Here is a 20,462-nt window from a genome sequence, read left to right on the forward strand (position 1 = left end):
ACATCCACATTAGGGAACACCTTTTGTCAATTAAATAAAGGAAAACAAATCAGTTGATGTGGTCTAAAGGAATCACACACTCTGGAGAGTGTGAACCATGTTAAAATCTAACATAGTCCTAGATATCTGGTTTTAAAAAGCTCAATTCATTTTGAAATAAGTATTTGAGTACCTTGAGAAAGTCTAAACTCAGTCATGAAATACTCAAGGAACAGAGTATCAGACTTTCAAGTCTGGGAGTTGAAAGTACCACTAAAGTCTAACGTATAGATGTGTCAGGGAAGGGAATTCTGTCTCATGTATTTAAGGACTATAAAGGGGTAGATGGAATGTTGTCTCGAAATATGTGTTTTAAAATCAGTCAACTTGTGTGACATGGAAATAGATTGGTTTATTCTATTTTATCTTTATTTCCTTTGTGTCAAAATCCAATCTCTCGATTGCATGCTTGTGTTTCTATGAAAGTCCATCCCATTAAAATAAAAAATAAATGTGATCTATCAAGCCAGATTGCAATCTGGAATTTGAGCTTTTCAATAACATCATCATAACAGTATAATTATATAGAAATGATTCGTACTCAACTTTAAAGAAACTGTTATTGGAAACAAGTGTAACTGCAACATGAATCAGGTATTGGCTGCTGAGAACCCTGATCTCCACACATCTCTGCTTCAAAACCTTGCATTTAAATTACAGTTGGAGTGAAGGGAGACTATATAGGAGTTATTTTCAAGGGAAATACAGACTGCTGATAATACATCGTGGGAATTCTAACAAAAGGTCGAAATTTAGCCCTCTCAATGAGAAATGTTTGTAAAAAGGAAGCTCAGGCAAATTAATCTATGAGGCATGTGGTGTCAGAAGTAGCATTTATATTCTCAGGAGTTGAAACAAGAGGCTGAATCTAATGAAGAAAGTGATTAGAGTACAGATGTGAATCTCAAAAATTTTGAAAGAGGACCATACAAGACAAAGCTGAAAAATGTATTGCTGGAAAAGCGCAGCAGGTCAGGCAGCATCCAAGGAGCAGGAGAATCGACGTTTCGGGCATAAGCCCTTCTTCTTATGCCTGAAACGTCAATTCTCCTTCTCCTTGGATGCTGCCTGACCTGCTGCGCTTTTCCAGCAACACATTTTTCAGCTCTGATCTCCAGCATCTGCAGTCCTCACTTTCTCCATACAAGACAAAACCAGACAGTTTATTTTTCAGCCCTCTCTATTTCTCTTGAACCTTACCAACTGGGCTCAGCCAACTGGGGACAGATCCTTCTCATTCTATTACCTTTTAAAGTTGAGCTTTATAAAGTGGCTATGTATGTCCTCGTATAGGTAAGGCTCCTCAAAGGGACACACCTTTCATTTGGTATCAACAGTCAACATTCTGCAACTAGCATAGTGACTCTCAATCATTGTCCAATGTCGGGTTGTGTTGAAGGTAGTTTGAAATATCTCGAGAGACAATATAAATGTATATAAAAGAGAGTAGCACTATTAAAGATCATACAGTCGATCAAGGATTCCAAGAAAATGTTACACAGGTCTCTCCACAGAGATGTGCAAAGTTGGAAAATGAGGTTGCATATCACTTGAACAACTTTTGTCAATTTGATGCAGGAAGCTTTGTAAATGCCTTCTCCTGAATGTGTTGGTACTCCTGTTCTATGTTGTACATAATTTGCTCATTGCCTCTGGATCTCATGAAGTCTCACGTCATCAGGTCAAACATAGGCAAAGTAGCCTCCAGCTGGTAGCCATCTACTTCAACTGATGAATCAGTGCTCCCCATGTTGAACGATACATGGAGGAAGCACTGAGGGAAGCAAGGGCAGCAGGTATCTCTGGTGAAAAACTTCAATGTCGATGACGAAGAGTGGCTCATTAGCATGACTCTTGACTCAACTGACACGATCCTAAAGGACAGAATTGCTAGACTAGGTTTGCAGAAGGTGGTGGAGATGAAGCCTCATCTTTACATTAAGGATGCCCAACATTGTGTTTTTTGTCATGACCATGAGTTAAATCGGGTTAACTTTGAAGAGATGTAGCAACTCAAAACTGAGCATCCAGAAGGCACTGTGGGCCATCAACAGTAAAGATTTACTTAAACACAAGTTCAACTTTGTTGCCTGGTACATCAACCCAAGTTCAATGAATGCTGGTCCAACCAGCAAAGCCTACATAAGGCAAACATTATTTGCCTTGGCATAATGCTCAACAAAGATGCAGGAGAATTCTAATCATGGACCCACTTAAAGACGGAACGGGTGCATATTAACAAGGCTGCTAATCTTTGGGTTTGAAAACAGAAGCAGTCAACAAAATGCTTGGTCTCTGATGGAGAGGAAAATATTGATGGTTCCATCTTGATTGTTACTCTGATACTTAGCTGAAGAGATGATCAAAAAATAATCACAAGTATTTTGTGTGCAGCTAGGAGATTTTCAGCACACCTGACCTGATGTCATGAGGCTTCATGGGATCCAGAGCCAATATTGAGGATTCCCAGAGCAAGTCCTTCTTGACTGTGCACACCCACGATGTCTGGTAGGTCTGCACTGCTGCTGGAACAAGTTATAAATAGGAATGACAATGGCAGAGTCTGCGACATTGTGGTTACTCTGGATACCTGCACTGCTCCATTTCATTTCGCTTAACCTTCACCACTTTCCTCATCTACAATTATAGCTCTTTGAAAGAGTTAGTACAAACTTAAGAAGCCGAATGGCTTCCTTCTGTGTCATACTGTTTGATAATTTTATGTGTAGTGAGCTGAAGTAGCCAGTCTGGGTATTCCAATGCTCTAACCAACAGCCTGAGTATGTCTCTGGGAGTCAACAAAATAAACTGTAGAGCCATTCACTTTTTTGGCTGCATGGCTATGTTTACCCATGCCAATATATTAACAGGGTGGGATATTTTTGAGCTAACCATTCTTTAGTAAGCAGTTACTCAATAGTCGATCGTACTTGTCAAAATATTTTGATTAGAAATTTGATTGATTAAATTCTCTTGAGGGACATTTGAACACAATTAAATGTCTCTGGTGACATCTCCACATAACACCTCTCAAAATAAACAGCCACACATACAGGTGCACTTCATCCTTCAAAATTCAACAACAAATTCCACTATACAATGTTTTGAGAAGAAAGTCTTTTTATAGAACATAGAACATTGAAGCGCAGTACAGGCCCTTCAGCCCTCGATGTTGCGCCAACCTGTCATATCAATCTGAAGCCCATCTAACCTACACTATTCCATGTACGTCCATATGCTTGTCCAATGACGACTTAAGTTTACTTAAAGTTTGCAAATCTACTACCATTGCAGGCAAAGCATTCCATACCCTTACTACTCTCTGAGCAAAGAAACTACCTCTGACATCTGTCCTATATCTATCACCCCTCAATTTAAAGTTATGCCCCCTCGTGCTCGCCGTAACCATACTTGGAAAAAGCTCTCCCTGTCCACCCTATCTAACCCTCTGATTATCTTATATATCTCTATTAAGTCACCTCCCAACCTTCTTCTCTCTAACGAAAACAGCCTTAAGTCCCTCAGCCTTTCCTCGGAAGACCTTCCCTCCATACAAGGCAACATCCTAGTAAATCTCCTCTGCACCCTTTCCAAAGCTTCCATATCCTTCTTATAATCAGTGACCAGAACTGTACACAATACTCCAAGTACAGCCGCAGCAGAGTTTTGTACAGCTGTAGCATAACCTCATGGTTCCGGAACTCGATCCCTCTATTAATAAAAGCTAAAACACTGTATGCCTTCTTAACAAACCTGTCAACCTGGGTGGCAACTTTCAAGGATCTGTGTACCTGGACACCGAGATCTCTCTGCCCATCTACACTACCAAGAATCTTACCATTAGCCCAGTACTTTGCATTCAGATTACTCCGACCAAAGTGAATCACCTCACACTTGTCCGCATTAAACTCCATTTGCCACCTCTCAGCCCAGCTATGCAGCTTATCTATGTCTCTCTGTAACCTACAACATCCTTCGTCACTATCCACAATTCCACTGACCTTAGTGTCGTCTGCAAATTTACTAACCCACCCTTCTACGCTCTCATCCAAGTCGTTTATAAAAATGACGAACAGCAGTGGATCTAACACCGACCCTTGCGGTACACCACTGGTAACTGGGCTCCAGGATGAACATTTACCATCAACCACCACCCTCTGTCTTTTTTCAGCAAGCCAATTACTGATCCAAACTGCTATATCTCCCACAATCCCATTCTTCTGCATTTTGTACAATAGCCTACTGTGGGGAACCTTATTGAACGCCTTGTTGAAATCCATATACACCACATCAACTGGTTTACTCTCATCTACCTGTTTGGTCACCTTCTCAAAGAACTCAATAAGGTTTGTGAGGCACGACCTACCCTTCACAAAACCGTGCTGTCTATCCCTAATCAAGTTATTCTTTTCTAGATGATTATAAATCCTATCTCTTATAACCTTTACCAACAACTGAAGTAAGGCTCATTGGTCCATAATTACCAGGATTGTCTCTACTCCCCTTCTTGAACGGGGGAACCACATGTGCTATCCTCCAGTCTTCTGGCACTATTCCTGCAGACAATGACGATTTAAAGATCAATGCCAAAGGCTCAGCAATCTCCTCCCTGGCTTTCCAGAGGATCCTAGGATAAATCCCATCCAGACCAGGGGACTTATCTATTTTCACAGTCTGCAGAATTTCTAATACCTCTTCCTTGTGAACCTCAATCACACCTAGTCTCGTAGCCTGTATCTCAGTATTCTCCTCAACAACGTTGTCATTTTCTAGAGTGAATACTGTTGAAAAATATTCATTTAGTGCTTCCCCTTTCTTCTCTGACTCCACACACAACTTCCCACTACTATCCTTGATTGGCCCTAATCTTACTATTGTCATTCTTTTATTCCTTAAACACCTACAGAAAGCCTTAGGGTTTACCCTGATCCTATCCACCAACAACATCTCATGTCTCCTCCTGGCTCTTCTGAGCTCTCTCTTTAGGTCTTTCCTGGCTACCTTGTAACCTTCAAGCGCCCTAACTGAGCCTTCACATCTCATCCTAACATAAGCCTTCTTCTTCCTCTTGACCAGAGATTCCACTTCCTTCGTAAACCACGGCTCCCGCGCTCTACAGCTTCCTCCCTGCCCGACAGGTACATACTTATCTAGGACACACAGGAGCTTTTCCTTGAATAAGCTCCATATTTCTATTGTGCCCATCCCCTGCAGTTTCCTTCCCCATCCTATGCTTTCTAAATCTTGCCTAATCGCATCATAATTCCCTTTCCCCCAGCTGTGACTCGTGCCCACCTATCCCTTTCTATCACTAAAGTAAACATAACAGAATTGTGATCGCTATCACCAAAGTGCTCACCTACTTCCAAGTCTAACACCTGGCCGGGCTCATTACCCAGTATCAAATCTAATGTGGCTTCACCCCTTGTTGGCCTGTCCACATACTGTGTCAGGAAGCCCTCCTGCACACACTGGACAAAAACTGACCCATCTATAGTACTCGTACTATAGTATTCCCAGTCAATATTGGGAAAGTTGAAGTCCCCCATGACAACTACCCTATCTCTCTCACTCCTATCGAGATTCATCTTTGCTATCCTTTCCTTTACATCTCTGGAACTATTCGGAGGCCTATAGAAAACTCCCAACAGAGTGACCTCTCCTTTCCTGTTTCTAACCTCAGCCCATACTACCTCAGTTGACGAGTCCCCAAACATCCTTTCTGCAACGGAAATACTGTCCTTGACCAACAATGCCACACCCCCTGCCCCCCCCCCCCTTACCATCTTCTCTGTTCTTACTGAAACATCTAAATCCTGGAACCTGCACAACCATTCCTGTCCCTGCTCTATCATGTCTCCGAAATGGCCACAACATTGAAGTCCCAGGTACCAACCCATGCTGCAAGTTCACCCATCTTATTCCGGATGCTCCTGGCGTTGAAGTAGACACACTTCAAACCAACTTCTTGCTTGCTGGTGCCATCTTGTGTCCCTGTAACTTGAATTCGGACCTCCCTACTCTCAACCTTTTCTATACTCGAACTACAATTTTGGTTCCCATCCCCCTGCTGGATTAGTTTAAACCCACCCCAATAGCCTTAGTGAATTCCCCCCCCCCCCCAGGATATTGGTACCCTCCGGTTCAGATGAAGACCATCTTGCTTTTAGAGGTCCCACCAACCCGAGAAAGAGCCCCAATTATTGAAGAATCCAAAACCCTCCCTCCTGCACCATCCCTGTAGCCATGTGTTCAACTCCTCTCTTTCCCTATTCCTTGCCTTATTAGCACGTGGCATGAGCAACAAACCAGAGACAACAACTCTGTTCGTTCAAGCTCTAAGCTTCCATCCTAGCTCCCTGAATTTCTGCCTTAAATTTCCATCTCTCTTCCTACCTATGTCGTTGGTGCCTATGTGGACCACGATTTAGGGCTGCTCTCCCTCCCCCTTAAGAAACCCCAAACACGATCAGAGACATTACGAACCCTGACACCTGGGAGGCAACACACCAACCGTGAGTCTCTCTTGTCCCCACAGAACCTCCTATCAGTCCCCCTAACTATGGAGTCCTCAATGACTACTGCTCTGCTCCTCGTCCCCCTTCCCTTCTGAGCAGCAGGGACAGACTCTGTGCCAGACCCCTGTGCCCCACTACTTTCCCCTGGTAAGTCGTCCCCCCCAACAGTATCCAAAACAGTATACTTATTGTTGATCTTAATGTTTATCTTAATGTTCTTGCAATAATTCCACACCTCAAAATGAAGACAAGTATGCGTTCAGACACAGAACACAATGGGATCATAATACATGTAGGGAACAACTCATATGATCACAACTTCCAGTTAATTGTTGGTCAAGTGCACAGAGCAGAGCAAAAATCTAAATGTAAGTAATTCCATGAAATATTTAGAAGAGCAGGGAGATCATCTTTGTCTCAGTCAGAGGTTATCCCTCAACCAACATCAAACATGTTTTTTCTGCCCGTTATACACCAAAGATGTGCAGATCAGGTTAATTGGTCATTCTAAATTGCCCATAGTGTTAGGTGCATTAGTCAGAGGGAAATGAATCTGGGTGGGTTACTCTTCGGAGGGTCGGTGTGGACTTGTTGGGCCGATGGGCCTCTATCCACACTGTAAGTGATCTAATCTAATCCAATCTAATCTAATCTAATCTAATCCAATCTCTTTACTATTTTGAGGATAGTACAATGTAGAAAGTGAATGCTGTGTTTCCTGCACGATAAAAGTGACCACATTTCCAGAGTACAATATTGACTGTAAAGCATTTTGTGTCATGCTAAAATGGTGAAAACCACAATACAAACATAAAATTCTTACTTTTCCTTTATCAACATTTATTGCGATATTCATACGGAGCAATAATAATGATTTTAATCTATTAACGTATGAGGACATAGGCATCCAAATTGTAACTATGTGCTCCATTACAGACTATGTATCCTGACTGTCTCAGTCTTATCTATAGTTTTATTTACTTATTGATTTGACTCGTTTTGCTACTGTAAGCCTTTGAAATTTGGAATTTGTTTTTATTTGAAAAAGGACTGTTGTCACAGTGGTTATTGAAATTTTACCAGAAGATCTGTGCAAGTATTATCACAAGCACATAATAGGAGTGATCTCAGTGAGATTCCAATATAAACTTGTAAAACTCTTACGTGGCTAACTTTTTTCATTCTTGAGTGTTTTAGCTGAAAAATATTTAGCAGCACAGCTTTATGCTTGGGGCAAGATAAAATGTAAAGTTTATCTATTGCTGAAAGTTACCCAAATAAAACAATAGTGAAATTATTAGCTAAAATACATGTACAAAGATTTAAAGTAAGGATAAAATTAAGTATGAAAATGACCGTGCAATTTATATCTAGTATTGTTGCAGACTTGAAGATTTCTTTTCTGAAGTGAAGGCATTGAAACTTCAAGATAGACTCAATATTGTGATGGCTTCAGAAATCAAATAGTCAGAAGTTAATCCCATAGTTTGACTAAGTTTGAGGGGTGAGTGATATCTCCTTTATTTCAATTTTATGCTACTTTAGGCTATAGCTTTTTGCATTGCATGATTCAGTAAAGGAGCTCTTCAGCTGATTTATCACCAATGTCTTCCTGTGTCTTCTTTTTTTCTGTACAAAGACGTCTTTCTCATGGTGTTCAGATGGTTCTCCTCAAATGGCTGCCCTCAACTAACTTTCACCACAGGCAAATAAAACGGCTGAAAATATTTACTTCAATAAGTTATTGTCCAACAAAGCAAAGGTGACAGAGTGGCTCAGTGGTTAGCACTACTGCCTCACAGCTCCAAGGACCTGGATTTGATATCGGCGTTGGGCAACTATCCGTGTGGGGTTTGCACGTTCTTACCATATTTGTGAGAGCTTGCTCTTGTTTCGTCACACAGTCCAAAGAGTTACTATGCTAGGTGGATTGCCTGTGCTAAATTATCCCATAGTGTTCAAGGATGTGTAGGATGGGAAATATAGTGTTATAGGTGTCTGTGTCTGGGTGGGATGCTCTTCAGAGAGTTTGTATGGACTCGATGGACCAAATGGCCTGGTTCCACAGTGTAGGGATTGGATGATTCAAAGTCAATTATGCTGGAATTCCTCCTGATGTCCCTACCGTCTCCTGTTGGCCAATTAGCCTTCACACCTTTGAGGGTTCAGTTACCAAATCTGAAGCCTTGAATTACTTAAAAATTGGAAGAACAGTGGATGCTGGAATTCAGAAACAAAAACAGAAAATTGCAGGAAAAACTCAACTGATCTGGCAGCATTTGTAGAGTGAATTCCGAAGTTAATGTTTAGGGTCCTTTGACCCTTCATCAAACCCAAGACATTAACTGCGATTTCTCTCCACAGATGCTGCCAGACTTGCTGAGCTTTTCCAGCAATTTCTGTTTTTGTGCCTCGAATTATTTAATGACTTTTTGTGGTCGTTTCAGAAGATAACTCAGTCGGGTTGTCTGCTTTGGCTGCAGTGAAATTTAAATCATCTAGCTTTTGAAAAGCATTTTACAAGACTCCTTGTGTCGATTTTAAAGACAGATTAACCTTCTTTCTCTCCACATTTGTGACAGTGTATATGTTACTACCTGCTATCAATTCACTGCTCCCATTGCAAATGGTGTAGAACAAATGGAATACGTGTTTGATCAATATTAATTTATATAAAGCTTCAGAAAAATTCAGAAAAAATATCTACATTTTAAGGGCAGAAAGTTGAAATATTTCAAAGTATATTGCACAAATAAAAGTGTTAATCCATGATAGGTTATACATCAAAGCCTTTGTATACTGTAAAGCACCATTTCAGTCTATGTCAATAAGATGTAGGCACAAATGTAGACTATTCAGCTCATTGAATTTTCTCCACTATTTACTGAGATCATGGCTGATCTGATAACCCTCAACTCCATTTTCCATCCTTTCCCCTGCAACCCTTGATTGCCTTACTGTTTAAAAATCTGTCTATTATATTTAATGACTCAGCCTTGGCAGTCCTTCACAGTAAAGAATTTCATAGATTCACTACCCTCTGATGAGGAAATTCTTCCTTATTTATGTAATAAATGTGCAACCTTGATTCAGAGATTATCCCTTTTGGTCCTTTTGTCTCCCATAAGCAGAAACAACCTCTCTGCAGCTACTCTATCAAGCCCCTAAGAGTTTTGTATGTTTCAAAAGGGTTGTCTCTCATTCTCATCAATTGTAAAGAGTATAGGTGCAAACCCAGATCATACTTTTTTTTCTACAAATCATTAAATTAAAACTGGTCAGTTTATTTCCTGGTAATAAACTACTGAATATTATTTGGTAAACTTGCAATGATTGCAACACAATCATTAGCCTTTCAGGGCCAGCTGACATTAACAATCTGCTCTTGCTCCGAGCAAAGTTTGGGCCTGTGACTGCAAAAATAATCACTCCCTACTTAACTTGTGGATAATTATCATACTACTTGGCAACTTGGGCAATTATCTCATTTGAAGAATGTTATCATATGATTTTTAATTGGTGTTATTTCACTTACTTCTCAGCATCATCTGAATGCTTTTATCTTATAATTACAACCTCTATGGGAAAAAATGCTGTAAAATACTCAAATATAGTAACAGGAATCATTCTGCATCCTCCCTAGGCTTCAAAAGATTTATGGCTGATCTTTATCTCAAAACCATGTCTTTTGCAATGCTCACCTAACCAAAGTCTATTGATCTTAGTCTTAAATGTAAGAAAATAATAGACTGCAGAGGACTAATGATAATATTTGTGTGTAATCTACTTTATTCAGTTAGTAAAACAAAAGTGTTGGAAATATACTCTGTAAATCTGTTGAGAGTGAAATAAAATTATTACTGATGACTTATCAATTTTTATTTTAGACTTCCATCCCACATTTCCTTTTTATGTTAGTTTATACAACTTGTTGGTGGAAAGTTCAACTGAGTAGATTGTTTTTATCCACATGAGGGCATCCTGGTATCATTATTGAGCCACTGAATAAAATATGGCAGTACTCCCTCCGTGAATTGATGATAACCAAAAAGGTAGCTTTGTGTTGCTTTTTGCTTGTCAGATACACACAAATAGATATCAAACAACTTACACCAACAAGAATGACGCCATTTCATTGATGTACTGTATTAGGAATCTTGTGAGCAATTTCTAAGGAAAATGTATCTTCCATCAAAGAGCAATAATTTGACTTCTGCAAGAGACATGAACATCAAAAGGATGAGTGCAATTCACATTTAGAAATGAATTAAATAGGCCCTGGCCTGTGTTAACTCTTTCCCATCCAAAGCAGCTGAGAGGTGACCATGATCTAGCTTACCGAGAATGATGGAATACATTAAACACAAAAGGAAATTTACAGTTTACGGTGAACACACCTTAAAAAGATAGCCCTGCAGTTAATGGGCAAAAACACTCTGTTCTTTCCTGACAGGACAATGAAAGACAAAGAACGCTCACATCCCAACAATTGCACGGGGCGGGAGGTTAGATGAGAACATGAAACCAAATCTACTGATTATTGTCATTAAATGGTACTGAGATAAGCAGATGAAGTTTTGCAATGTGAATTAATTGGACCACCGCTTAGCTGTAAGTATATGTTTCAATGCATGCCTTATTTTACATAGACGCAGGCCATTCAATCCATCGAGTCTGCTCCACCATTCAATAAGATCATCGCTATGATCTCAACCCCACTTTCCTATCTGGCCACTATAACCCTGGTCTCGGGTGTCTCCCGAACATCTATCCAACTTGGCCTGGAATCGATTTAAAGATCCAGCACCCACTACCTTTTGGGAAGAGTTATTCACACTTTAAAGAATGTTTTTTTAAAAAAGCTCACCTCGTTTCATCCTGATTTTTGTAGGGTTTTAAGCTATAGCAGTTCAGCACCTGAGCAAATAGAAATGTTATTCATGATGTCGTGAACACAGTTCAAACCACGTCAACTGTGATTCGCACCCCGGGTGAGACCGGGGAATATGTGGACACCTCATTAAAAGGGAATCGCTCACTCGCGCGAAACCCAGTTAATCAATTGGGATTTTATGTTCTCTGTGCGATAGTATGAGGAAAAAATAGTCACCAAAATCATTTCTGTTGAGCTCAAATCATAAAAGCTGCAACTTCTGGTCTCTCGATCTCTTTTTAGTAACAAGCATATGCAATCTGAACTCCTATACAGCTCTAAACTACCAAAAGTGCGGGGCGAAAGTGTTCGGGGCACAACAGAAATCGCCACAACATTGTTTCGCCGATGGAGGCGATCTGTTATGGTTTGTCCACGGTTACAGCAAAGTTTGCATTGCACTAATTTATCACAGAATTGGCAGTTCCTCAGAATTTCTCCACCTCCCGGTGGTCTCTGGAGGCGGTTCTTCCATTTAATTGTTGGTGCCCTATACGTTCTAGCCTCTTTAAGGTCAAAAGTTTTCCTGTCCCACCCTCGAAAACTATCAACCAGTCTCTCATCCCGCCTCCAAATCCTTTTCAGCACTGCCACACGCAGGGCGAATGGGTCCCTAATATGCTGCCTCTTATCCCACTTAGCTCTCGTGGTACAATGATAGTGTTCCTACCTCTGAGCCAGGTTCAAGTCCCAACTCCAGACCTTGTAAGACTTTTTGTAGCATATAACATTATCTCCGACTAACGGGTTTGAATACACTCAGCCAGCATGTATAGAGGAACGGCTGGGTTAACGTTTCGAGTCCAGTTACCCTTCAATTTCCATCTACCCTGGCAATGTATGAAGATGTAGCCAGCTCAACAATTCCACACTTGTTACTAGGGAAAATTGAAAGCTATTTTCTCAAAATTAGAGTTACAGAATATTTTAACAAATGTAAAATATAAATTAAAGTGAATATTCCCACCAAACCTAGTAATGACGTAAAATCCGAAGAGTCACTGGACAGAAAACGTTAACTCTGATTTCTCTCCACAGATACTGCCAGACCTGCTGAGGTTTATCCAGCAATGTCTGTTTTTTGTTATTAATAAAGTCAGTGGGAAATGGTTTGTTCTTCACACCATTAATTATTAACTGTTGTATTGTAAGTAACTTGTAAAAGGCACAGTCAAGGCAATGTAGGACTTGAACCCAGGTCCCCTGGTACCGAGGGAGAGACTATGCCACATGCTACACTTCTTCAATACAAGCAGTTCAATTTGGTTCATCTGTAAAGTTGAAAAATGTGGTGCTGGAAAAACACAGTAGGCCAGGCAGCATCCGAGGAGCAGGAGAATCGACGTTTCGGGCATAAGCCCTTCTGTAAAGTGTCTAGTTATTGAAATTATGTTGTTGGAAACGATGGGTGTTCTAGATACCTACATCCTTGTTTGTAAAGGTTCTTTGTCAATGTATTTACAAATATCTTTTAATCTGCCTCAATTTCTTACGTCTTCTGGTTAACAGAAATTTGGGGCTATGATTAAAGAAGCAATTCTGTGTATTTCAAATTAGCTCTGAATTCTTGAAAGATGTTTAACAGAACTTTAAAAGAGAGACAGAAAGCACGGAAGCTTATAAATAAGAGTGCAGAAATGGAGAAAAGTTAGAAGAGGCAATACTGTCACCTCATTTTAAAAATGTTACTTTGTATTAGTTATTTTACTTGGTGATTAGAACGCTTTAAAAAATGTTCACTTACAGTTGATAGGTTCAGATGTTTCTGATTGCCGAAGTAATCATTTTAATTGACAAAGAGGCAATGAATTGGCTATGGGGAAATCCAATCAGGCAATGCTAATTGGCGAGCTGCTGATTTGCATAGCGTTACCTTGAAGTCGGATGGCACCCAGCAATTAACATAGAAGCGTCGATCAATTTCTGGTCATTTGGTCATAGCTTAAAACTCACGTTCCCTGTATGCTGCAATCTGTCTTGTTTATTTTTTTTAAATTTATTGGTCAGTATCACTGTTTCCCAAACATCAAACGGGCGCTGGACCAGGAGATAATTTACTCAGAGTTTGAATGGAATTAAAAAGACAATTTTTTTGACAACAAAATATGAAAGATGGGCCCGTCATGGATTTGGAGAGGGGGAGGGAATGATAACGTTTCAATTCAATGGGGGAGGGGTGGAAGAATGTGTCACCTATTCATCCAGGTTAACAAGGTGAGAATGTTGTCACAAGATGATGGGGTGTCATTCTAATAGTTCGACCTAAAAACGCACACAGCTCATTTACTCCAGTAAAGAATTCTTACAGCTTGGTTAGCAGGAGGTTTTATTTTGAAGAATGTTCAACAAACGTCCAAAAAAAACCTCCTCAGTCATTATCCGGGGAGTCTCGAGACCAAAGCAATCAGTTTGAAAGTGAGAGACACATACATTCTTCTACCACACTACATTTCCCCCCCTCAAAGAGAGGAAAAAATGCAATGTGATGCACAGCCGTAAGGTAGGGGCGCAAGCAACTAATGCACTTTGTAATCCTGCAGTCTTTAACATGAAACTTAATGATGCTTGCCTGACAGTGCCGGGGGAGGGACTGTGTTCTAATGTCTCGGGAGGATGTTGAAAGATTATTCTGTATCAGTAATTTAATGGTGTCTATTTTTCCCGGGTTCCTAACGCTAGGCTCCTCGATCGTTGCTTTGCTAACTGCAGTGATACTGGGTGGAGTTGGTACACGGCGTCACTGCTTTCAGCTGAAGCCACTTGAATTCTTTGTGATTTTTTTTCCTCTCTTCCTTTTTCCCTCCCCCCCCTACTCTGTTGTGCGAGAGTCTTTTCACTGGTAGAATCGAAGTGATCGGGGACTGGATGGAGGGCTACTGCAGAGAGCGGCTTGTACTCAGAATCACGCCGACTGCACACGCTCCATAAGCGGGGAGGGAGGGAGAGAGAGAGAGAGAGAGAGAAGGGAGGGCTTGGGTATACATTCCGTGCAAGACCCACCGTTGTGGGTGACAGGAGTTTTTGGCGTGGGTGGGGGGGAGGCGGGTCTTTCCCCCCTCCTCTCCTTCCCAAGCTAAGAATGGATCACGTTATTTCAATAACTGTCCAACTTTCAATGGGCTTTCACTGGAAACCGAGCAACTGAGGATCTCCGAAACCCCCCCCTACCCTCCTCCCTGTTATCTTGTCAAGGCTAATACAGGAGTATGTCGTTCCCCCAGCCTGTTGCCCTGTCTGTTAGGACTGCTATTGCTTTGAGTGCTCAACATTTTCAAAAGAGGTGCCTTTTTTAAGAACTGAAGTTGGATTGTAACTCGGGGCGAGCAGCTGGCAAGTGAACGATGGTCTACTCAGGGGTCGCCTTGTGGAGATTGTTTTGGGTCGCCGTGGGTTACGGGCTGAGCGCGGCTCAGGAACCTTTCGCCACTCACTCCATCAGGATCGAAGGAGAGCTCACCTTGGGTGGCCTTTTCCCAGTTCACGCCAGAGGGCCTAAGGGGACACCCTGTGGGGACCTCAAAAAGGAAAAGGGAATCCATCGCTTGGAGGCGATGCTTTACGCCCTGGACCAGATCAACAGCGATCCGGACCTCCTGCCCAACATCACGCTGGGAGCTCACATCCTCGATACCTGCTCGAAGGACATCTACGCTCTGGAGCAGTCGCTCACTTTTGTTCAGACTCATATCCAGAAGGACACCACGGATGTGAGGTGCACCAACGGGGAGCCCCCGATCTTTGTCAAGCCCGAGAGGATAGTTGGCGTGGTTGGGGCTTCCTCCAGCTCCGTGTCTATCATGGTGGCCAAGATCCTGAGACTTTTCAAGGTAGGAGGGACACCCTTTCTCACCCCTTCCCCTTCAGGGAGAGGAATTCGAGCATTTAGCCTTGTCTCTCTCTCTCTCACACACACACAGCCAGTTTGCTGCTTCCTGTACAGACTGCTGGCAGGGTCACCCTTCTGAGCACTCTGAAGCTGAAATCCAGATCAAGATGAACGCCGCTGGCCTTTCCTTGGGAGCGCATCCCTAATCTTTTGCGCTCTCCAAATGATTTGTATCTCTATTCCACCCCACCCCCCTTCCAATTTCTCTTCTATTCTTTAGCAGGGTGATTGGTTGGAACTTAGAACAGTTTTGGTGCCCGTTTCCTTATAAACGGGATGAGCTTTCCATTATATAACGTAAGTGCGTATAAGAACGTGTCCGAAGAGGGTTAGAAACGAGTAAGCAAAACATTGGCAGGGAGTTTGCAATTTTTCTAAGGGAAAACTCGTGTCCAGTTAGATTCACTTGTCTTTTTTTTAGAAAGAGATACACATAGAGGCAGGTAAATTAGTTTAGTATGCGGCAGCTTTTGTTAAGTGAGATTATTAACCTTTCTAGCGCCAAGGGTTGTGGATTTAAAGTCTAAACAGTTGACGGTTTTACCGGCGATCGGTCGCCGAGTAAGTTGGGCCAGCATTTGTACTGAGTGGCCGAATTCCTCACGAGTGAGCAGGAGTGTGCACTGTGCCCGGTGAAATGGTCTCATTTGTGAGCCGCCTCCCAACCCGTTGGTGAGGAAGCCGGGCACTGTAGACCGGCACTGGAGGTCTGTTGAATAGCAATATATTTAGGAACCGAGCCCATGCCTTGGATCGGGAATGCAAGTGCAGGTTGTTACAACGCCGACAATAATAGCTCGTCACCTGGACTGCACATTGCTCGCACAAGGAGGGTGCGTGTGGGGAGTGTGGGGGCACGAAGCGAGATCAAATTCTGATCAAAACCTTCCTCCCCGAAAGAGGGAGGCTTGATATTTTTGGAAACGCTGTTTTAAAACCTATAAGCTGCTTCCTTTCTGTTTGGTCCAGGAGACGCGTTATAACAGGCATGACATAATCGCCCAGTAAATCACTTTCTCCGTGGGGTTGTGAGTGGAATGAGGAATATCACTAATGCCAGAGTTCTGAGCCTGTAGGGAGCCCTCCAATGTAGAGAGGGGGGGAATCTACCTGTCTGGACTGTCGCCACCACGTTAAAATGGATCTCTGGAGGGATTCCCTCCATTCCATCTCCGCCCCCGAATTTCTCAGTTCATTTTGAACCAGGGCTCCTCTTGTTTTCAAACACGGACAGCTTCACCATGTCCCTCGCACGGAGGCTGGGATATCTGTATCGCACTGGCAACACGGGGCAAGTGTTAGGAGAAATGTCATCAAGGGGACAGATCCCAGCACCCTTTTTAAAACAGGCAGCTTATTGAGAACGACCTGCGCTGAAGTAAATAGCATTGGGATACAAAAAATACCGTGAGGCCGTTTGGCTCCAGAAAGCCTTGATCAATGTGTATTGTTGGTGTACACCCACTTATTGGTTAAACCATTGAAGAGGGCATTGGATGATCATTTGATACAAACAGTGGGCGAGGGTATGAAGGGAGGGAAGGCAGTAGATTGGCACAAGGTCATAAGCATTTAACGAGCTGGGTGTTGGAACGACGGGCCGAGCAGCTGTAACGCTGCTATGGTTCTGAAGTTCATGTTGCTTTAGGGTTGTTTTAAAAATCTAGGAAAGCTTGGCCAATACGCTGATTGACTCTAACATTCCCATGTATGCACTAATCTCTTGCCTATTTAGCTGGGCACACTGTCTCCGAAGTTAATCACTCCAATGCCAATAATGTTCAGTCAGTACTGAACAGGTTAATTGCAGAGTGTTGCAGTGAGGTGCTGTTCTTTAGGTACATTCTGTATCCCTCGTGGGAATTGGCGGACTGATGATACCCAAGGTGTAGTTTGCATTAACTCTCGATCCCCTCTAAACGAGGCAATCTGAGCTGGTCCCTTTAGAATTCCATTCGCCCATAAACTTAGCCATGAGGCATCTTTTTGCTGATGACCGATGAATGAATGCATTCATTTTAAATCAATATATTTATTTATTTCGTTTCCCTGTTTTTATTTTAAATACTTGCTGGTTTTGTATCCTCTTTTCCCACCTCTTCCGTAATCAATCTCCACAGTGACTGTCTTCACAGTGTGGATCCTGCCTACTGGAGATTAGCAGAGGCTTTTCGATTTTGACAGGTCTCTTCAAATGTATTTAGCGCTGGCTTATTTTCCCTCTTGCGTTTTTCTCTTTAACGTTCTATGTCGCTAGGATCCAGTGCGGGGTAGTGCATATTTGGTTCAAACAAAAATCATAATCGTGAGGGAAAATTTTGCTTGCTACGCATAGTTATCTCAGGACTTACATTCCAAATCAAATTCTTTATGATGTTGCTGTGTATTCTAACGAGAGTGTTTTTTTTTCCGAGCCGCCACTTAACTGTTCTGATTGGCTTGCCAATTGTTAACCGTAACATAAATCGGCAATGTAATTTCCCCACTCATTTTGTGAAAGAGCATTACAATTCGATTTGTCATCATTCCACTTGTTTCCAACCAGAATTCCATCTGTTGCAAGTTAGCTGGTTTGGATTAAAAATAAAATGCATGAATATTTTAGTGTTGTGTGTGTGTGTGTGCGCGCGCGCGCGCCTGTGGTGTCAATAGCAACTTGGAGCTTGAATCAGCCAGTCTTGCATAACGCCAACATGCTTTCTGTTGGAAGGAGTTCAATCTATACTGCCATTGTAGCAGTTACAGGTACTCCAGTATTGTTCTCCAGAGTTCTACTTTCTGACAGCCATGAGGACGGGCTGGAAGCTTGGAAGTGAGATGAGCAGAATTTATTTTGAAACCCAAATCAGTTTGGACTAAACTTAAAAAAATTATGATGGGTCTCAGTAATACTAAATGTCCCACATAAGAGGAGGGCAGTTCAAAGCCTTATTTTTTTGCTCTGGCTTTGCTATTAGATGCTCTTTTTCACTTTGAAGAAAAAAGGTGTAAATTAACTTTGCCAGATTCAGGGTGGCAGCTGACCCAGAAAATAATTGGGCACAAATATGTACTGCAGATGCTGGAGATCAGAATCAAGATTAGAGTGGTGCTGGAAAAGCACAGCAGGTCAGGCAGTATCCAAGGAGTAGGAAAATTAACGTTTCAGGCAAAAAAAACCCTCATTCAGAAAATTGTTGGCCAAATTGTTCTTTGTTAATGGACAAAACATACAAGTGATAAGAATGTCTCTTAAGGTGAGCTCAAAGAATACAGGAGCATTTTGAGTTTTAAAGCAAATGGACTGTTGTAACTTGAAAAACAGACTTTGAAAAAAAAGCCCTGTAGATTGTAGCATTTGCCTATTCATTTCCTTGCTTTGCAGAAGCTGCCAGTGAATTGCTTGCTTGGCTGATGTTCCACTCAGTTGTTTAAACTCCCATTCTCAAAAGTGCTACTGCCATACCAAATGCATGTATAGTTGCTGCAGCTGTCACAGACTGAAAAGCAATGATTAAAGTTTAAACTCTTAGCATCTGAGGGAAGGAGCTGCCTTGGGGTTATATCTATTATTTTCCTTTCTTAATTGTATCAAAGGATATGGGACAATGGTGAAAAAAATTGAATTGAGTTACAGAACAGCCATGTTTAATTTGATACAACAGGCTTAAGGGACTGAATGGCCTACATCTGTTTCTTGTGTTTGAATTTGCATCAATTTGTGTAGCAACTCTTATGTCAATTCAATGCCAGATTTCAGAAATAAGGTTATCACTTTAATAAATGGCCATAGAGCTGATGGCAACATGCTTCAGCAATTGCTGCTGATGTCATCACTCCATGTGCAGTCTTCCCCACTCCTCTCCTATGGTGCTTCTTCTGTAAAGGTGATAGCCAAAGCTGAGTCAGTAAACAATGGAATCAATTTGATGAATTGGTCCACTTTATTTCTTTTAACAGGATGAGCACTACCATGTGATGGAGGCAGACACTGCATACACATTTATGCTGCACTCCTGCTTGACAGAAGCAAGTGCAACGTTATTGGCAGCATGCCACTACACCGCTAGGTGGTGATGTTGTGTATGTTCCTGCACGTGCACGCTGGTCACTTCACCTTGTGGTTCCATTCACCATAAACACAGCCTTTGTGAAAGCAGTCTTTGATTTATAGATACCGTTCATTGCCTCAGAACATCCCCAAGTATGCATGGTCAAGCAATTACTGGTAGTGTACGAAATGCAGCAGTGGATTTATATTCAACAATTACCTGCAAACAGCAAGATGGTAATGAGCAGGTGATCTATTCTTACATGGAATAAATTGGGGGATCGATTGGCTCAGCTTAGATGGTTAGTGTGTGGAATGGAGTCATGCTGACAATATGGATTCAAACCCCATTCCGGCTGAGGCAAATTTGCGGCCTGCCTTGGCACCTTACCCATAGTGAAAAATCTCTGTGCTTTAAAGTGGTTCCATGAATGGTTGCCAAGTACCTTTTTCTTTGGGCAGAGAACTCAAAAGCAGGAAAAGATACCTATCAGGGCATTGAGAAAAGTATTTCTGGTGTTGAAATAGTGTGATGGAAAAGATTGCATTGACCTGAGAGCAGGGTGTTGAATGTCTTTGCTGAATTATGACGCCTCTGACTCTGTCACAGAATCCCTACAGTGTGGAAGTAACCCAGTCAAATCCACACTGACCCTCTGAAGAGCATCCCACCGAGTGCTCCCTCATTGTTCGCATGAATCTTTATAAAGAATGGACAAAACACTTGCATCACTTTTGGCTCCAGAGGCACTAGACTGTTTGTTTCTAAAAGCCACTCTTTAACCCCCCCCCCCCCCCCCCCCCAAAAGAAATAGTTCCACAGGTGCCAACAGTAACCAGTTGTTATCCATGGTTCCCTCATTTATTTTTTGCCTGTCTGTGTGAGCAGTTGGTTTGAATGTGCATGTTCTTTATACAATTTTTACATTGTTGACTTATTTAGACTACCTCTTGATATCAGAGAACATCTTTGTGAATTTGGATGGTAACATCTTTGGAATGTCTGTATCTTTGCAAGCTGAGTGTCAGCAATGCAGTAATAACTATGGTAAAAGT

At 41.9% G+C, this 20,462-nt stretch overlaps 1 protein-coding gene across 2 annotated transcripts in view; it reads left to right on the plus strand.

Annotated features, from left to right (window-relative positions):
- LOC122559107 (metabotropic glutamate receptor 7-like) overlaps positions 1-20,462 on the plus strand; it is an 864,629-nt gene that overhangs the window by 57,968 nt on the left and 786,199 nt on the right. Inside the window, exon 1 of one of the 2 annotated variants that reach the window (XM_087994496.1) lies at positions 14,151-15,317. The exons of the other annotated variant lie outside the window; for it this stretch is intronic. Coding sequence (XP_087850622.1) covers positions 14,832-15,317 — 486 coding nt within the window. The 5' untranslated portion in view covers positions 14,151-14,831. Of the gene's footprint in view, positions 1-14,150; positions 15,318-20,462 lie in introns of those variants that run through there. 2 annotated transcript variants of the gene reach the window in all.

The sequence above is a fragment of the Chiloscyllium plagiosum genome, unplaced genomic scaffold (genome assembly GCF_037043375.1).
Source record: "Chiloscyllium plagiosum isolate Xiang-an unplaced genomic scaffold, Cpla_swu_hap1 HiC_scaffold_14, whole genome shotgun sequence".
NCBI classification, from domain to species: domain Eukaryota; kingdom Metazoa; phylum Chordata; class Chondrichthyes; order Orectolobiformes; family Hemiscylliidae; genus Chiloscyllium; species Chiloscyllium plagiosum.